At 38.7% G+C, this 19986-nt stretch overlaps 1 protein-coding gene across 1 annotated transcript in view; it reads right to left on the bottom strand.

Annotated features, from left to right (window-relative positions):
• LOC109255544 (transmembrane protein 180-like) overlaps window positions 1-19986 on the bottom strand; it is a 35200-nt gene that overhangs the window by 13422 nt on the left and 1792 nt on the right. Inside the window, exons 2-5 of the mRNA XM_019430313.2 lie at window positions 19828-19986; window positions 9939-10093; window positions 8285-8368; window positions 4028-4150 (exon numbers count right to left, since the gene is read on the bottom strand). The exon at window positions 19828-19986 is cut by the window's right edge and continues 564 nt beyond it. Coding sequence (XP_019285858.2) covers window positions 4028-4150; window positions 8285-8368; window positions 9939-10093; window positions 19828-19986 — 521 coding nt within the window. The remainder of the gene's footprint in view (window positions 1-4027; window positions 4151-8284; window positions 8369-9938; window positions 10094-19827) is intronic.

Raw genomic sequence — 19986 nt, 5'->3', positions numbered from 1 at the left:
AACTAATAAGCAATTATAGCCAGGTTGCAGGATATAAGGTTAATATACAAAAGTGAATTGCTTTCCTATGTATCAGTGGTAAACAAGTGGAAATTGGAAATAAAAACATAACATTATTTACATTAGCATCCTAAAAATTAAAGACTTTAGGGGCTCTGAGTCGTTCAGTTAAGTGCATGACTCTTGATTTCAGCTTAGGTTATAATCTCATGGTTCGTGAGATCAAGCCTCACGTCGGGCTCCATACTAGACATGAAGCCTGCTTAAGATTCTCTCCCCCTTGGGGCGCCTGGGTGGCTCAGTCGGTTGGGTGTCTGACTTCAGCTCATGTCACTATCTCGCGGTCTGTGAGTTCGAGCCCTGCATCGGGCTCTGACAGCTCAGAGCCTGGAGCCTGCTTCGGATTCTGTGTCTCCCTCTCTCTCTGCCCCTCCCCTGCTCATACTCTGTCTCTCTCTGTCTCAAAAATAAATAAAAACATTTTAAAAAATAAAAAGATTCTCTCCCTCTCTCCTTCTGCCTCTCCCCTGCTCACACTCACATGTGTGCTCTCTCTCTCTCTCTCTGAAATAAACAAACAATACAAAATGAAGAATTTAAGTATAAATATAACAAAATATGTAAAAGATCTCTATGAAGAAAACTACAAAAATCTGGTGAAAAATAGAAAATTAACTAAAGAAATGGAAAAATATTCCATGTTCATGGATAAGAAGACTCAATATTGTCAAAATGTCAGTTTTTCCTAACTTGATCTATAGATTTAACTCAATGCCAATCAAAATCCCAGAAGGTTATTTTGTGGTTATCAACAAACTGATTCCAAAATTTATATGGAAAGGCAATAGCCTTTCCATATAAGTCAGTGGGCCAACATAACCTGACATTAAGACTTCCTATAAAGCTACAACAATCAAGATAGTATGGTATTGGCAAAGTAACAAATAGATCAATGCAATGCAACAGAGAGGCCAGAAATAGATCCACATAAATATAATCAACTGATCTTTGACAAAGGTGCAAAGGTAATACAATACAGAAAAAAGTAGTCTTTTCAACAAATGGCTGGAACAACTGGATATCTACCTGTGTAAAATGAATCTAGACCTTGCACCTTTATAAAAATTAACTCACAACAGATCACAGAACTAAATGTAAAGTGCAGAACTATACAATTCCTAGAAGATAACACAAGAGAAAATCTGGGTGATTTGGGTATAGTGATGACTTTTCAGATACAACATGAAAGGCAAAACCTATGAAAGAAGTAATTGATAAATTGGACTTCATTAAAATTAAAAACTTCTGCTCTGCCAAAGACATTGTCAAGAGAATGAGAAGGGAGGCCACAGACTGAGAGAAAATATTTGCAAAAGGCATATCTGATAAAGGATTGTTATCCATAATATGCAAAGAAATACTAAAACTAGAGGCGCCTGGGTGGCTCCGTCGGTTAAGCATCCAACTTCAGCTAGGTCATGCTCTCATGGTTCGTGAGTTTGAGCCCCATGTCGGGCTCTGTGCTGACAGCTTGGAGCCTGGAGCCTGCTTCGGATTCTATGTCTCTTTCTCTTTCTCTCTGCCCCTCCCCTACTTGTGCTCTGTATCTCTCAAAAATAAATAAATGTAAAAAAAAAAAAGAAAAAAAAAAAGAAATCCTAAAATTCAATAATAAGAAAATGAACAGCCTGATTAAAAAATGGGCAAAAGACCTGAACAGACACCTCACCAAAGACATGCAAATGGCAAATGAGGATATGAAAACATGTTCCGCATCATAAGTCATTAGGAAACTGCAAATTAAAATGAGATACACACCTGTTAAAATGGCTAAAGTCCAAAACACTGACAATACCAAATGCTGATAAGGATGTGGAGCAACAAGAACTCTTTATTTCTTTGCTGATGGGAATTCAAAATGGTACAGCCTTTTTCAAAAACAGTTTGGCTGTTTCTTACAACACTAAACATACTCTTATCACACAATTCAGCAATTGTGCTACTTGGTATTTACCCAAAGGAATTGAAAGCTTATATACACACAAAAAGCTGCATATGGGTGTTTATAACAGCTCTATTCATAATTGCCAAAACTTGGAAGCAACCAATATGTCTTTCAGTAAGTGAATAGATAAATGAGGTGTACATCCAGACAATGGAATCAGTGCTAAGCCATGAAAAGACATGGAGGAAACCTAAATGCATATTACTAAAATTTAATCTATCTGAAAAGGCTACATACTATATGATTCCAACTATCTGACATTCTGAGAAAGGCAAATCATGGAGACAGTAAAAAGATCACAGGTTGTTGGGTTTAGGGGAGAGAGTAGGATGAAAAGGTAGAGCACAGAGGATTTTTAGGGCAGCAAATCTATTCTTTATGATACTGTAATGGTGGATACATGTCATTACATGTTCATCCAAACCCACAGAATGTACAACACCAAGAGCAAACCCTAATGTAAACTATGGACTTTGGGTGATAATGATGTATCTATGTAGGTTCGTTGATTATAACCAGTGTAACACTCTGTTGATATAGGGAAGGCTGTACCTAGTGGAGGGCAGAGAATATACAGGAACTCTGTACTTCCTGTTCAATTTTCTTGTGATCCTAAAACTTCTCTAAAAAATAAAGCAAATAAATAAAAAATAAATCAATCCTCCACTGCCTCACCACCACCAGAAATGTCATAGTGAAACCAAAGTAACAAAGCAGGGCTCTAAGGACCTACTAGACCTGACCTCCTCTCGCTTACTCTGCTCCAGCCACACCAGCTTCCTTGTGAGATCTAGAAAGCCAGGCATGGTACCTCTCCATTCTTCTGCACTTGCTGTGTTTTCTGCCAGGACCACTCTTGCCCCAGAGAGCTGCCATGGTGCCCTCCCACCTCCCTGCATTTATTCAAATGTCACCTCCTGGGGCCTTCCCCATCACACTAATTAAAAATGCAGCTTTCCCCAACTCTTCTCATTCCCCTTCTTTCATTTTTCACCAAAGAACTTATTGCCAACTAACATAATAAGTATTTTATTTAATTTTTTGTCTACCTGCCTCCCACTTAGAACTTAAGTTCTAGGAGGGAAGAGATTTCTGTTGTTTTGTTCACTGCTGTTTGCTGCCCTATCACAGAACCTAGAACATGGTAGACTCTCAACGACGTTTGTTGAGTGAATAAATGCATAGCTTATTAAGAGTTCTCTCATGCTTCCAGACATTTGCCATGCTGTTTTATCTGCCTGGAATGATGTTCTTTAATGTTCAGGAGGGGAAATCCAACTTAGCATCCAAAACTCAGCTCAGGAACCCCCTTTTCTCTGAGGTGCCCCCTGCCCCGGGCAGACCAAACAAAGTAGGAATTTCTTATCTGTATTACCACAGTGCCCCATTTTATGCTTCCAGTAGAGCCCTTATCACAGTGTTTTACAATCTGTGGGGCTCCTTAGAGGCTCCTTATTCATCTTGTATCTGCAGCACCCTGGTTTTTTTGTGTGTGTGTGTGTGTGGTTTATGATGGGGGGGACAGGCAAGGGGGGGGAGAGGAGGAGAGGAGAGGAATGGAGAGGAGAGGAGAGGGGAGGGGAGAATCTTAAGCAGGATCCAAGCTCAGCACAGAGCCCAATGCAGGGCTCGATCCCACAACCATGGGATTATGACCTGAGCAGAAATCAAGAGTTGGACACTCAACTGACTGAGCCACTCAGATGCCCAGACCCCAGCACCTTTAAGCCTGGGAGGCCCTCAGAAACATTTGTGCAATGAAATAATAAATGAATGAATGACTTAGATAAAAGCAATCAATATGTAGCTTAGTGTGGATTATATAGATATTTGTAGTATAAAGAACACCCTTAAAGATACTCCTATGAAAATTCCTTTGATATTAATACTCTTTACTATAGCTTACTCAAAATCTATGAATTAATAACTAATAATATCCAAAGTCCAAGATAATTGCCTAGTAATCAATATAAAAGGCTTTAATATTTCCTTTACATTATTTCAAAGGCATTTTTACTCTACCTTTTATCTGCGTTTCCGTATCCATACTGTTTTAGCTTAGAGAGTATCATCATGGGAGCTAAAGACTGAGCAGGTTTGGTAAACAAAGCATTGATGCCAAAAACCATTGAGGAAAGGGGTGACCTGAAACAGACAAAGATAGCATGGGTCTGTATCACACAGAAATCAAGGAACTTTTTGTCAGTTAAGTCCTCCTTGACTGTAACTAGACAATAGAAATATATAGTAGTTATAGAATATTAACCTCTTAGTCATAGTGGTTATAAACTTAGAGAACCAAACTCTTTCAGTGAAGAAATGGATCAAAGAGGAGACACAGCTAGACTCTTACATGCTCAATAATGAGAGCTATATGTGCCCTGTGCTGTTAAGTCATTTTTTCTTAATTTTGAAAGTTTATTTATTTATTTTGAAAGAGAGAGCGAGCTCGAGTTGGGGAGGGCAGAGAAAGAGGGAGAGAGAAAGAATCCCAAGCAGGCTCTGCACTGTCATGACAGTGCAGAGCCCGACACAGGGTTTGAACCTGTGAACCATGAGATCGTGACCTGATTTGGAATCAAGAGTTGGACATTTAACTGACTGAGACACCCAGGCGCCCCTGTGGTAAGTCATTTAAATCCCACCATAGCGGCACCTGGCTGGCTCTGTTGGTAGAGCATGTGACTCTTGAGCTCAGAGTCCTGAGTTTAAGCCCCACATTGGGCGTGGCCCTACTTAAAAAAAATGCAAACCTGTAAACTCCACAACAATCCTATGAGAAAGACATTGTCACTCCTGTTTTAGAGATGGGAGAATAGATTAACTTGTCCACAGTCACACAGCTAGTAAGTAGTAGAACTGGGATTCACACCTAAGTTTCTCAGCCCAGATTTCATTAAGGATTACTCAAATGAGCTCTAAGTGAGAATCCTGCCATATCATTTTTGATAACTAAGTTATGTCACATAAAATAAACCTAAAAATCCAGTGCATTGACTGAATAAAGTGAAATCTTGTCATATTTCAACTATCGGTGGAAACCTCTCCAAGAAGGAGAAAGAGAAGAAAAAGCAAGAAAATTGAGAGGAGGAGAAAGAAAAAAAGACAGGGAAGAAAGATGAGGCCAGAGAACTGGAGGAAGTCTGATTTGACAGGAAGAACTTGGGTTTCGCTTCTAGTTCTTTAATCTGCTCGTTTTATTACCTTGGGCAAGCTGACCCCTCAAGAGTCTTAGTTTCCTGAAAATGAGGGTACTTCTGATTGTATGATATAATACTATAATACAGTTGCTGTCTGTCTCCCCCACTAGGCTGTCACTGCCACAAAGGGTGAAGGCTACATCTATTTTGGCTCATTGTATTAAGTTCTTATCTGACATGACCCGGAGGACAGTTGGCTAGAGCAGAGCAATCCTTTTTATTTATTTTTTATTATTTTTTTTTTTTAGTTTTTAGAGAGAGACAGCACGTGTGCGTGGTGGAGAGGGGCAGAGGGAGAGTGAGAATCCCAAGCAGACTCCACACTCAGTGTGGAGCCCGATGTGGGGTTTGATACCATGACCCTGGGACCATAACGTGAGCCAACATCAAGAGTCAGGCGCTCAACTGACTGAGCCACCCAGGTGCCCCCAAAACAATCCTTTTTAGAAGAAGAGACATTAACCATTCTGTTTTAAGTGAAATGTACTCGTTCATCAATCTTTCCTTTGGGCTTTTCCTTTGAGTATGGGCCCACGGGTGGAAGTGCTATGCCATCATTCTCGCGAGGACAGTATCCATATTACATGATCTACAGTTTCTACTGTCAGTTATAGAGAGAACTACAGTTATTTATAAGGCAATCTGAGTACACAATAGCTTTAGGCTTTTATGAATTTCCCCCAAAACATTTATAGTTCTCATTGCATCAGATCTGATAATATTTTTTTATACCTTACCTTTGTCAGATCTTTATAAAGCATTCAACTTAGTTTTCACAGAAACAACTTTCATCTCACCCTTACAGTTCCTAAGTACTTTTTTTAAGTTTGTTTATTTATTTAGAGAGAGACAGAGACAGCACGAGTTGGGGAGGGGTAGAGAGAGAGACAGAATCCCAACCGGGCTCCATGCCAGTGCAGAGCCCAACTGAGCCACCCAGGTGCCCTGTAAATGTTGTCATTAAAATAACCATTGCAGCTGACATTAACAGATCTGAAATAAAAAGTACTAACTCCTGGTAAGGATACAACTTATGCCAGCAGAGAAGCACAGGTATCCCCCAGGGTAGCCACTGGTCAGGAGCATACAGCATGCCATATGCATAAGAGAGTATGTTTTAGGAGAGCCTGGCAGGCTCAGTCTGTGGAACATGTGACTCTTGACCTCAGGGTTGTGAGTCTGACCCCCACGTTGGGTACAGAGATTACTTAAAAAATTAAAAATAAAAAAAAAAAGAGAAAAGTATGTTTTAGAGGGACTCTGTTACAAGGCCTCCTATATCGTATCTCCAGTATTTACCACAGTGCCTGACACAATAGCAGGCAAGCAACACATATTTATGGAGTGAGTAGTATCTACCACACAAGGCTGGTGTGAGACCTGAACGAGCAAAAGCCATATAATGTTTGCACACCTTGGAATGTGGTAAATGTTAGTGCCTTTTCTTTTCTGACTATTTGAGACATTTTATTTACTTGTATCCAGTTTCATTCAAAAAGAATTTGAGAGTTGTAAGATGTTTACTGAGGTTTCTTCTTTAAAAAAAATTTTTTTTTTAAATGTTTAGACAGAGAGACAGAGCATGAGCGGAGGAGGGGGAGAGAGAGAGAGGGAGACACAGAATCCGAGGCAGGCTCCAGGCTCTGAGCTGTCATCACAGAGCCTGACGCAGGGCTCAAACTCATGAGCTGTGAGATCATGACCTGAGCCAAAGTCAGATGCCCAACCAAGTGAGCCAGCCAGGCACCCCTCTTCTTTTTAAATTACTCATTCACTTTTTTAATGTTTATTTTTGAGAGGCAGAGAGAGACAGAGACAGAGACAGAGCATGAGTCGGGGAGGGGCAGAGAGAGAGGAAGACAGAATCCAAAGGAGGCTCCAGGCAACAAACTCTGAGCTGTCAGCACAGAGCCCAACTGGGGGCTCAAATTCAAACCGTGAGATCGTGACCTGAACCGAAGTTAGACACTTAACCAACTGAGCCACGCAGGCACCCCTTAAATTACTCAATTAAAAAGAGTGGTTTGAGCCAGTCACTTTTCTAGATACTAGAGACACAAAAGGAGAACGGTCCTGCACTGTAAGGAGCTCACCATCTTGCTTATCCTTCAAACATAACCTAGCAACAAAACCCTGAAACAGAAGAGGAATTATATAAAGAAGACATCAAGCAGTTTGATTGGCAAGGCTTTTCGCAGTATAGATTTCATTAAAAAAAAAAAAAAAAAAAAAGAGGCCATGTAGTCTAAGTGTTTCTACAGAGCTAATAAAGAATGTACCTGTGGGGCACCTGGGTGGCTCAGTTGGTTAAGCATCAGACTCTTGAGATCAGCTCAGGTCGTGATCTCTTGGTTGTGAGATCAAGCCCCGCATTGGGGTCTGCAATGAGCCTGAAGCCTACTTGGGATTCTCTCTCTCCCTCTTTCTCTACCTCTCCCACGTTTGCACATATGCACACATGCACATACATGCTCTCTCTCTCTCTCAAAATAAATATTTAAAAAAAGGATATACCTGTGTTAAAATAACACGGGTATTCCTCTCTAATCTGTAAAATAGGGCACAGATAAGAAAACATTTACCAATCAAGTGAATATTATAGCTGATGTAAAAAGCTTATAACCACACCAAAGAACAAAACCACTCATCAGCAGCCCCTTATATTTTTTCAAGTAAAAAAAAAAAGATAAGATTTTTAATCATTAATTTTAATTCTTGCAATGTCACAGAGAAAAGGTCATTTTGCCTTTGACATCCAGTGTAATAAGGCGTACTGCAATACGTAGAACATAAAGCTATCTGAGATTTCACTTTGGTTTTGGAGATCTAATCCTGTCATAGCATTGGCTGTGTGAACCTGCTGTATAAAAAATTATGATGCCCTTTCAGAAACAGGGAAAAGTTGCCCAGGGCAAACAATTATGAATATCCTATTATGTTCTGCTCTCTAATTCCCAGTGATGCTCTTATGATCATTTCTTAGATAGATGATTTGTAGTGGAAATATAAAAGGCAGACTCTTACAGGTCCTGCCTCCATGTGATATTGTTACGGCTGATATTTGAATAAATGTACTTACTGCTGATTGAACTTCAGTAAATCTGCATCCACCATGTCAGCTAGTGGTAGGTTAAACAAACAGAAAGAAGCTTGCACAATTACCCTAGAAACGATTTTAAAATATACATATAAAATACACATATAACTAGGAGGCACAGATTTTCTTTTAAAAAACCAAACATCAAATGAAAGTTGAAATTTTGTTTATAAGAAGGAAAAATGAAATAATGTACAGTTGACTCTTGATTAACACAGAGGTTCGGGGTGCTGACCCCCCGGGCAGTGGGAAATTCACATATACCTTATGCCTCCCCTCAAATTTAACTACTAATAGCCTACTGTTGACCAGAAGCTTTACTGATAGCATAAACAGTTGATTAACACATATTTTGTATATTCTATGTATTATATAAAGTAAGCTAGAGAAAACAAAGTGTTAATAAGAAAATCATCATGGGGCACGTGGGTGGCTTAGTTGATTAAGTGATCAACTATTGATTTCGGCTCAGGTCATGATTTCACGGTTCGTGAAACTGAGCCCCGCATTGATATCCATGCTGACATCGCAGAGCCTGCTTGGGATTTGGGATTTTCTCTCTGCCTCTCTCTGACCCTCCCCTGTTCGTTCATTCATTCATTCATTCATTCTCTCTCTCTCTCTCTCTCTCAAAATAAATACATTTAAACAAAAAAAGAAAAGAAACACCAGGAAAGAGCCAGGCAAGAAATGGTGAAGAGCTTTCCAGACACAGAATGCTACATGTTAGATATGAGGTGCCTACACTACAAAGTATTCCTGTTTGGTGTGGAGTACAGAAGAACTAGAAGAGTGATATGAGGATGAAGAAGTAAGCAGAGACTATATAACAAATGACCTCATATGTCATCATTTTATGATATAAATCTTAAAAGTAGTAAGAAGCTAATTAAGATCATTAAGGAATGACATGTTACTGTAGGAACAATGTGGACGAAGGTGTTGGGAGGACTGGAGACTAGAGACAAGGGAACCATATGGGAGGCCAGATACTACTCCATGTGAGAGATGATGAGGACCTGAGCTAATGGAAGCAGAGAAGGGATGGATTCAGGACATATCAGGACTAATAACTGGTAGCCTATTGGACACAGGTGACAGAGAAGAAAGAGAAGACAAAGACAAAGTCTCTGACTTGGACATCTAGACAGAGGGTAGAGCTGTTTTCCAAGATGGGGGACAAAGGCAAAGAACAACAGGCAAAGAGGGAGAGAGCAAGCGGGGAAGGAGCAGAGGGAGAGGGAGAGTGAATCCTAAGCAGGCTCCATACCCACTGAGGAGCCCAATGCAGGCTCAATCTCACAACCAAGAGATCATGACCTGAGCCAAAATCAAGAGTTAGACACTTAACCAACTGAGCCACCCAGGCGCTCCATGGGGTCAAATCTTTATTTGGCAGCAACATTTACTAAATGATGCACTTTAATAGGTTAAAAAGAGGAACATAACTTTACTACAAAATCTAATGTATGAAATCTCTCCAAAAAAGAAACTGAACATTCAGTTTGCCAGAAAGGTACAATGATTGCCTAGAAATGAATATTCAACACAGTTCAGATAAAAAATGTTTCACTGCTTGAAAGTGTGAATGGCAAGACCTAGTGTAATTTTGGGACTGGCATTTGGATTTACTTACATGATAATAGTGAGATAAAGAGCCAAAAGGTAATAGTATTGCTGTCCAAGAAGTGACATGACAATGGAGGCTGTTCCTTCTAGGTAGAAAGAAATTAAGATAATTTTATAGTAACCAAACTTCTTCAGCCAGGACTGACTGATAAGTACAAGGCGCTGAAAAGGAAACAAAGTGACATCGTATTAAGATGGACCACCATTAATTATGCTTGCTCTTGCTGGCGACAAAATAAATGTGCTCAGCAGAAAACATATTTGCTTCTGAACTATAATAGCAGCTGAAACACACAAGTAATACTGTCTATTGTGGCTAGAAATGTTGTGACCCATGTATATCCGTTGAAAATTGACTAAGGATAGTAATATTCCATAATAACAAAGAAACAGCTATTATTTCCTTTAAAATGAACAAACCAGGAAATGGTTTCCTACATTTTTATTTTCACACTATTATGAAGAAATTTTACCAAAACCAACCATATGAAAGAATCCATTGCTTAGAAACAGTCAGCATTGCTTTATGGTGATGTGAAAGGTGCAACTAAAATCTACTATAAATCCAGATTTCAAAATTTGGGGTTGGGGCACCTGGGTGACTCCGTCGGTTAAGTGTCCAGGTCATGATCTCATAGTTCACGAGTTCAAGCCCCATATTGGGCTCTGTGCTAACAGCTCAGAGCCTGGAACCTGCTTCAGATTCTGTGTCTCCTTCTCTCTCTGCCCCTCCCCTGTTCACTCTCTGTCTCTGTCTCTCTCTCAAAACTAAATAAACATTAAATTAATTAATTAATTAAAACAAAATTTAGGGTTAAAGCCCAGAATTCACCTAGCACACAGTAGGTAAAACAAATATTTATTGAATAAGTGACTATACATTTCACTATTCTTACTGTAATATATCTGAAATGTACTTTTTATACTAAAATCAAGTTTATGATTCTGTCCACATTTCTTTGGATTTTGTTTCCTGTCTTATCTTACAAATTTTATAATTCTAATAGATTCATGTTGAGGGCTCAGACTTACATTTTTTCTGTGCATTTCATGCTATCAGTGAAGAAGTTCATTGTTCTAGAGTGAAAAGTTTTTGCTAAATATACATATTACATTAACAAAGATTAGAAGATACTCTTTGTCTTCAATTAAAAAGTACATTGTTTGGCCCTGAAAAGTTTTCATTAACCAAATGTACATACATTACAATTACAAGAGAATTCTGAGTGATGCAAATAGAATGCAAATGTGCTGTAATAAACAAAAGGGTTCTTTCCCCTAACATTTTGGCTTACTTCTCTACTTTCAAGGAACAAGAACTCCTTTTCTGGATATTAAAAACAATGGCTCAGGGACTGATGTGATCCATGGCATTTCTTAGAGTTCTGTAAGAGTGAGTACATAGAACACCCCAGCAGTATAATATCATTCTATTCCTCCACATAATGATAATATTCAATAATTTCAATATTTCAATAATATTTCGATAATTTCAATAAACAATATTGAATAATATTCAATATTTCTACATATTGAAATGAAGCTTCTTGTTCTCACCCTCTAACACATAAACATAAAATACAAGAAATTAATGATAACGTAAGGAATATGTGGCAGAGTAGAAAGTGCAAGATTTTGAAATCAGATGTCCCTCGGTTTGAATTCCAGCTGTGCCACTGTGCCAGTTGTGTGGCCAAGGACAAGTTACTTTACCTAAGGAGCATTTCATCCAACTGACACTCTCTCTGTGTGTCTCTACCTCCCACTGTCTCTCGTTCTGTCTCTGACTCTCTCATCTATAGCACACACTCAACATATAAGGTACTCAATTGTTAGTTATTATGATGATGTCCAATATATAAAAAGATATGAGCCAATGATAAAAATGATGAAAGATACCACTTTTTCATTTATTAAAATAAAGTGTTCACAAACTGAGGATTTTGGCTCTCCATTCATGTTTATTGAGTAGGAGTTTGTGAACAGTGAATCTCAGCATGAATGTTGGCAACCTGTGCCAAAGAAGCCCAAATCAAAACAGATAAGGTCAGTGTGTGCTTACGGTGAAAACTGAATAAATATTTGCTGCATGGAGTCTTAATAATAAGAGCTAACATTTCTAGAGTGTTTAGTTTGTGCCGGGAACCATTTTAAGTACTTTGTGTATTTTGATTCATTTAATCCTCATAATTATTCTATTAGTTAGGCACTATTTTTATTCTAATTTTACAGATGAGGAAACTGAGACACAGAACTGTTGAGTAACTTGCCCAGGCTCACACAGCTAGTAAGAGGGGAGTGAGACTCCCCTCTGGCAGACTCTATGCACTTAACCCATTTACTATCCTGCCTTCTCTGATAGGAGTGGGATGTGGAAGATCTCAGACCTGTTGTTGTTGTTGTTGTTATAATAGTAATGATGATGATAAATATAATTATAGTTATTATTTATTAATAATAAATATAATAATTATTATTACAATTACTATTTTAGAGAGAGAGAGAGAGAGCACGAGCAGGGGAGAGGGGCAGAGGGAGAGAGAGAAAGAATCTTAAGCAGGATCCACGCTCAGCGTGGAGCCTGACTCAGGGCTCAATCCCATGACCCTGAAATCTGACCTGAGCCAAAATCGAGTCGAACACTCAACTGACTGAGCCACCCAGACACCCTGTCACAGACCTATTAAAACAGTTATTAGAATGGAATACTACTTGGCAATGAGAAAGAATGAAATACGGCCTTTTGTAGCAATGTAGATGGAACTGGAGAGTTATGCTAAGTGAAATAAGTCATACAGAGAAAGACAGATACCATATATTTTCACTCTTATGTGTATCGTGAGAAACTTAACTGAAGACCATGGGGGAAAGGAAGGGGAAAAAAAAAGAGAGAGGGAGAGAGTCAAACCAGAAAAGACTCTTAAAAACTGAGAATAGGGGCGCCTGGGTGGCTTGGTCGGTTAAGCGTCCGACTTCGGCTCAGGTCATGATCTCACGGTCTGTGAGTTAGGGCCCTGCGTCGGGCTCTGTGCTGACAGCTCAGAGCCTGGAGCCTGTTTCAGATTCTGTGTCTCCCTCTCTCTCTGCCCCTCCCCTGTTCATGCTCTGTCTCTCTCTGTCTCAAAAATAAATAAACGTTAAAAAAAAAACAACTGAGAATAAACTGAGGGTTGATGGGGGGTGGGAGGGAGGGGAGGGTGGGTGAGGGGTATTGAGGAGGGCACCTGTTGGGATGAGCGCTGGGTGTTGTATGGAAACCAATTTGACAATAAATTTTATATTTAAAAAAAAACAGTTGTTAGAATGAGCACTTTGTTCATGCTTTTCTCCTTTCACTTACACAACTCCTCCAAAAGAAGGCCTCTGAAAAGACAGCCTGAGAAAATGAAAACATGGTGTTTATCCTTCATGACTATACCCAACAGTTAAAGTGACTTAGCCAAAAATAACAAATAAGCTATCATTTTTTTTTCTTTTTATTCCAATAATTTATGTGAGTGTCACTTGTCTGGAAATTAGGAATGCACTTAAAGCAATTTTGGGCTTCCACTTTCTAATGATTTTTTTTTGTTAAGATCAACAGAAATTCATGTTAGTGTTGAGGGTTTGAGAAAAAAAATTGTGGAAATCTTTTGACCATGTTCTCTTAAAATGTAATAGCCAAGATGAAGAAGTCATGGGTATAAAAGGTGCAGCATAGAGAATATAGTCAATGGTACTGTGATAGCATTGTGTGGTGGCAGATGGTAGCCACACTTGCGGTGAGCAGAGCATAACATACAGAATAGACTTGTCCAATCACTACGTTGTACACCTGAAACCAATGTAACACTGTGTGTCAGCTATACTTCAATAAATAGTTTAAACTTTTATAGCCAAGAGAGACTAGGAGAAAATACTTGCTGAACAGACATCCAACAAAAGACTTGTATCTAGAGTATATAAAGAACTCATATAATTCAGTAATATGATAACAAACAGCTTGATTGAAACATAGGCAGGGTGCCTGGGTGGCTCCAGTCAGTGAAGCATCTGACTTCAGCTCAAGCCATGATTTCACTGTTCGTGAGTTGAAGCCCTGCGTCGGGCTCGCTGCTGTCAGTGCGGAGCCTGTTTTGGATGCTCTGTCTCCCTCTCTCTCTGCCCCTCACCTGAGTTGTCGTTTTCTCTCTCTCTCAGAAATAAACATTGAAAAAAATTTTTTAAATGGGCAAAAGATCTGAACCACCTGAATTCACCAAAAAGCCAAATGGATGGCACATGAAAAGATGAAAAGATGCACTAATAATATCATTAGTAGTCATTAGGAAAATGTAAATCAAAACCATAATAAAATACTATTACACACATACTAGTATGACTAAAACTAAAAAGACTGATCATAAACATCGGCAAGAATGTTGAACAACTGGAACACTTTTACACTACTGGTGGGAATGTAATCTGGAAAACACTTCAGCAGTGTTTTTATGTTTTTTAAACATTTTTTTTCTGGAAAGTTTTTTTTTTAAGTTTTATTTAAGTGATCTCTACACCCAATATGGGGCTCAAACTTAAGTGGAGATCAAGAGTCCCACACTCTTCTAACTGAGCCAGCCAGGCACCCCAGTGTTTTTATTTTATTATTATTATTATTTTTTAAGGCAGGCTTCATGCCCAGTGCAGAGCCCAATGCAGGGCTCGAACTCACAACCCTGAGATCAAGACCTGAGCTTAGATCAAGAGTCAGATGCTTAACTGACTGAGCCACCCAGGAGCCACTATTTTAGCAGTGTTTTTAAAAGTTAAAACACACGGGGCACCTGGATGGCTCAGTTGGTTGAGCGTCCAACTTTGGCTCAGGTCATGATCTGGTGGTTCAATTACAGAACACTGATGTAATTTACCCCAACACAGCTATTTTTAAAAAGTAGATTTATATATGACATGGAAATTTCCATAACTTATTAAATTTAAAAAGCAGCATACAAAAAATTCATGGATGTTTCAATAGTGTATGAATCTTTACAGCAAATATGTATTACTTTTGTTAAAAAAAAATAAAGAAAAAAGTTGTTATGGTTTTCTCAGAAGCATAGTAGCCCTTCATTCCATCAGAATTCAACCACCTGCCAATCTCTACCCAGAACATGTCTATGAGCTAAGAGGAAACAAAAAACATTTATGGGAATCACCAGAATAAAGCCACTAAATCCATGCACTTAATAAAGCTCATGTACTTTGTTCTGAAAGAGCCCCTCAAGTCTTCACTAAAAATCTATCTAAATATTTAGGAATAAATTTAACAAGGAAGGGGAAAATGCATCCTCTGAAAGCTACAAAACATTGTTGAAAGAAATTTTAAAAGATTGAAATAGATGGAAAATACTCTATGTGTCAGAAGATTTAACGTTGCTAAGATAGCAATACTACCCAAACTGATCTACAGATTCAGTGCAATCTCTATCAGCATCCAATCTGTCTTCTTTGTAGAAACTGACAGGCTGATTCTAACATTCACATGGACTCCAAAAGACCATGAATAGCCAAAGCAATCCTGAAGAGAAAAGGAAAGTTGGAGGCATCATGATGCAGGACTCCAAGCTGTATTACAAAGCTGTAGTCATCAAGAAAGTATGGTACTGGCACAAAAACAGACACATAGATCAATGGAACCCAGATAAGGGCCCACAACTATATGATCAACTAATCTTTCACAAAGCAGAAAAGAATATCCAATGGAAAAAAGACAGTCTCTTCAACAAATGGTGTTGGGAAAACTGGACAGCAACATGCAGAATGAAACTCTACCACTTTCTTATACCACACACAAAAATAAATTCAAAATGGATGAAAGACCTAAATGTGAGACAAGAAACCATCAAAATCCTAGAGGATAAAACAGGCAGCAACCTCTTTGACCTCAGCTGGAGAAACTTCTTACTAGACATGTCACCAGAGGCAAGGGAAACAAAAGCAAAAATGAACTATTGGGACTTCATCAAGATAAAAGCTTCTGCACAGTGAAGGAAACAATAAAAAAAAAAAAAAAGCTAAAAGGCAGCCTGTGGAACAGAAGATATTTGCAAACGACATATCTGATAAATATATAATTTATCCAAAATATATAAGGAATTTATGAAATTCAACACCCAAAAAACAACCCTGTTAAGGAAATGGGCAGAACACAAAGAGACACTTTTCTAAAGAAGACATCCAGATAGCTAACAGACACATGAAAAGATGTTCAGCATCACTCATCATCAGGGAAATGCACATCAAAACCTCATGAGATACCACCTTACACCTGTCAGAATGGCTAAAATTAACAACTCAGGCAACAACAAGTGTTGGTGAGAGTGTGGAGAAAGGAAAATCCTCTTACACTATTGGTGGGAATGCAAACTGTTGCAGCCACTCTGGAAAACAGTATGGAGATTCCTCAAAAAGTTAAAGATAGAACTACCCTATGACTCAGCAATTGCACTACTAGGTATTTACCGAAAGGATACAAAAATACAGATTCAGAGGGGTACATCTACCCCAATGTTTACAGCAGCATTTACCAACAATAGCCAAACTATGGAAAGAGCCTAAATGCCCATTGACTGATAAATGGATAAAGAAGATGTGGTGTGTATGTATGTGTGTGTGTGTGTGTGTGTGTGTGTATACCTATATGTAATTGAATATTAGTCAGCCATTAAACGGAATGAAATCTTGCCATTTGCAACGACATGGATGGAGCCAGAGTGTATTATGCTAAGTGAACTAAGGCAGAGAAAGACAACTATCATATGATTTCACTCATGTGGAATTTAAGAAACAAAACAAATGAACACAGGGGAAGGGGGGAAAAGAGAAAAAAGAAAAGAGAGAGAAACTGTAAGAGACTCTTTATGATAGAGAACTGAGAATTGATGGAGGGAGGAGGGTGGGGGATAGGCTAAATGAGTGATGGATATTAAGGAGGGCACTTGTGTGAACACTGGATATTAATATATCAGTGATAAATCACTAAATTCTACTCCTGAAAACAATATTACACTACATGTTAACTAACCATAATTTAAATAAAAATTAGAAAAAAAAGTAATAAAATTCATATGGATTTGCAAGGTACCCAGAATAGTCAAAACAATCTTTAAACTTTTTTTTTTTTAATTTTAGAAGGAGGGGAGGGGACAGAGGGCGAGAGAGAGGGAGAGGGGGAGAGAGAGAGAGAGAAAGAGAGAATCCAAAGCAGGCTTCAGTGCAGAGCCCAATGCGGGGCTCAATCCCATGACCCTGGGATCATGACCCTAGCTTAAATCGAGAGCTGGACACTCAACTGACTGAGCCGCCCAGGAGCTCCTATTTTTATTTTGAGAGATAGAGAGAGAGAGAGAGAGAGAGAGAGAGAGCATGAGATGGGAAGAGGAGCAGAGTGAGAGAACAAATCTTAAGCAGGCTCCACTCAGCACAGAGCCTGACACCAGGCTTGATCCCATGACCTGGGAATCACGACTTGAGCTGAAATCAAGAGTAAGATGCTCAACCAACTGAGCCACCCAGGCACCCCATATCTACTCTTTATTTATTTGTTTGTTTGTTTTCTATTTTTTAATGTTTATTTATTTTTGAGAGAGAAAGACAGAGCACAAGCTGGGGAGGGGCAGAGCGAGAGGGGGGAGACAGAATCTGAAGTAGGCTCCAGGTTCCTATCTGTCAGCACAGAGCATGACTTGGGGCTCGAACCTACAAGCTGTGAGATCATGACCTGAGCCAAAGTGGGACGCTTAACCAGCTGAGCCACCCAGGCACCTCTCTACTCTTTTTATTTTTTTATTAAAAAAATTTTTTTTAACATTTATTCATTTTTGAGAGAGAGAGGCAGAGCACGAGCAGAGGAAGGACAGAGAGAGAGAGGGAGACACAGAATCTGAAGCAGGCTCCAGGCTCTGAGCTGTCAGGCAGCACAGAGCCAGATGAGGGGCTTGAACTCACACACCACGAGATCGTGACCTGAGCTGAAGTCGGACATTTAACCGGCTGAGCCACCCAGGTACCCCAACTCTTTTTATTTTTAACATAAGAGTTTAACAAACTTTTTTCTACTTTGAGGAGATACTATAGGCAAGTACATGATTAAAAGTGGGAAGATATATATATATACACACACGTATATATATATATATATACATATATATATATATACACGTATATATATATACGTGTGTATATATATATATATATATATACGTGTATATATATATATATATATATATATATATATATATATAATATTTTATGTATTTTAGAATCTGATAAAGCAGAGATAGGAACCCAAACAGCTCCCCATCCTAGGTCATTGAACATAGGAGCAAACAGTTAGACAAACGTCAGACTGTCCTGAAGGAATAGCATCATTTCAATATACATACCCAGTACCAGGGACTATTCTGATAAGCCAAAAATGATACTCTATTTGGTATACTCTGCTAAGTAAACCATGTAAACACAGTACATTTTAGAGAGAGAATCTAAACATGTACAACTCTAAAAGCAGATGCCTCTGAACATCCCTTTTCTCATCTGTAAGGATAAGAAGAGTCCTTCCTTTGAAGGGGTTGTGAGGTAATGTATACAAGGTGCTTGGCATAGTTCATGGCACATGGTAAGCACCCAATGTGACTTTCCATTATTATGATGTATACAGTAACCAAACTATGACAAAGGCCTGGAGCTAATGGTGGAAAAGACAAATTGCATTCTGTAAAGTCTGCATAAGGAAGCATGTCAACACTTAAAATATTTTAGAACTATTTCTATCTAACATGGTTTAAATATTTTTGAAGCCAGATAAACGTGTAAACAGTAAAAACTCATCTAGAATGACTTATTCTCTAAATAATGAATTTTACTTATTTAATTATGAAAATAGGAATCATAGGCTACATTAAGTCATATTTTGGGGTGACATATTTAGGTGAAAGAAAGCAATATGATTCATCAACTCTCTAAATGCTGTAAAAAAAAAAAAACAAACAGCAGGCTGGTTTATTTTTTGAAGGAGGACATACCTTTTCCAGTAATGGTCATGAGCATGGAATTTTAATAATGCTTTGGAATTCTAGGACTCAGTCTTTTAGCCAAGTGTTTTGAAACCTGGCTTCAAGAATTCTTTTTAAAATAAAAAAAGAATTATTTTAGAGAGGGAGAGAGACAGTGTGAGGTGGAGAGTGGGTGGGACAGAGGGAGAGAGAGAGAATGGCAAGCAGACTCCATGCAAAGCGCAGAGCCCAACGCAGGGCTCCACGTGGGGCTTGATCCCATGATCCTGGGATTATGACCAGAGCCAAAATCAAAAGTTGGACACTGAACCAACTGAGCCACCCAGGAGCCCCAAGAATTCTTGATCAAGTAACTTTCTTCCTTATAATGGTTATAGTAACGTTAACTGCCTCGGTAAAGCAAAACTGCCATTTATTTCCCTCCATATCTCTGCTAAGGTTTAAGTGAGAAAGTTCAGAAGAACAAAATTCAAAAGCTAAGATGTTTCAATTATCATGTTACTCAGCTCTCATTGGGTTCGCTTTTCTTTTTTCCTTTCACTTCTTATTTCCATTATGCTTCTACTGAAACATAATATCTGGGGCTCTGAATCTTTGGGTCTCTTTTTTATCGAAGTACTTTTGACACACAATGTTACACTAGTTACAGGTGATTGGACAAGTCTGTATGTTATACTATGCTCAGTGCAAGAGTAGCTACCATCTGCCACCATACATTATTGCAGTATCATTGACTATATTCTCTTTGGGTCTCTTATGTGCATCATTTTGTCAAACTACTGATATAATCAGGCTTTTAATTTCCTCAGCCAGGTGAGAGACCTCTAATCCCCGTAGGAAGATAAAGGAAGAATCATCACATACCTGTGGGCAAATAAAGCCTGCCCCATACATGATGCTCTTTAGGAAAGAAGGAAGAACGTCCTCGGGAATGAGATTATCTGCAAAGATCATCATGAAGTTTTTGAAGAAAGTTAAATGGAAGACTTGGAAGAAACTCATTATCAGAAAAAGGCAAAAGTT

This window comes from Panthera pardus, unplaced genomic scaffold, assembly GCF_024362965.1.
Source record: "Panthera pardus isolate Hobbes unplaced genomic scaffold, ASM2436296v1 HiC_scaffold_5, whole genome shotgun sequence".
NCBI classification, from domain to species: domain Eukaryota; kingdom Metazoa; phylum Chordata; class Mammalia; order Carnivora; family Felidae; genus Panthera; species Panthera pardus.
The sequence above is the reverse complement of the archived record's forward strand: the minus strand, read 5'-3'. Positions and strand labels throughout refer to the sequence as shown.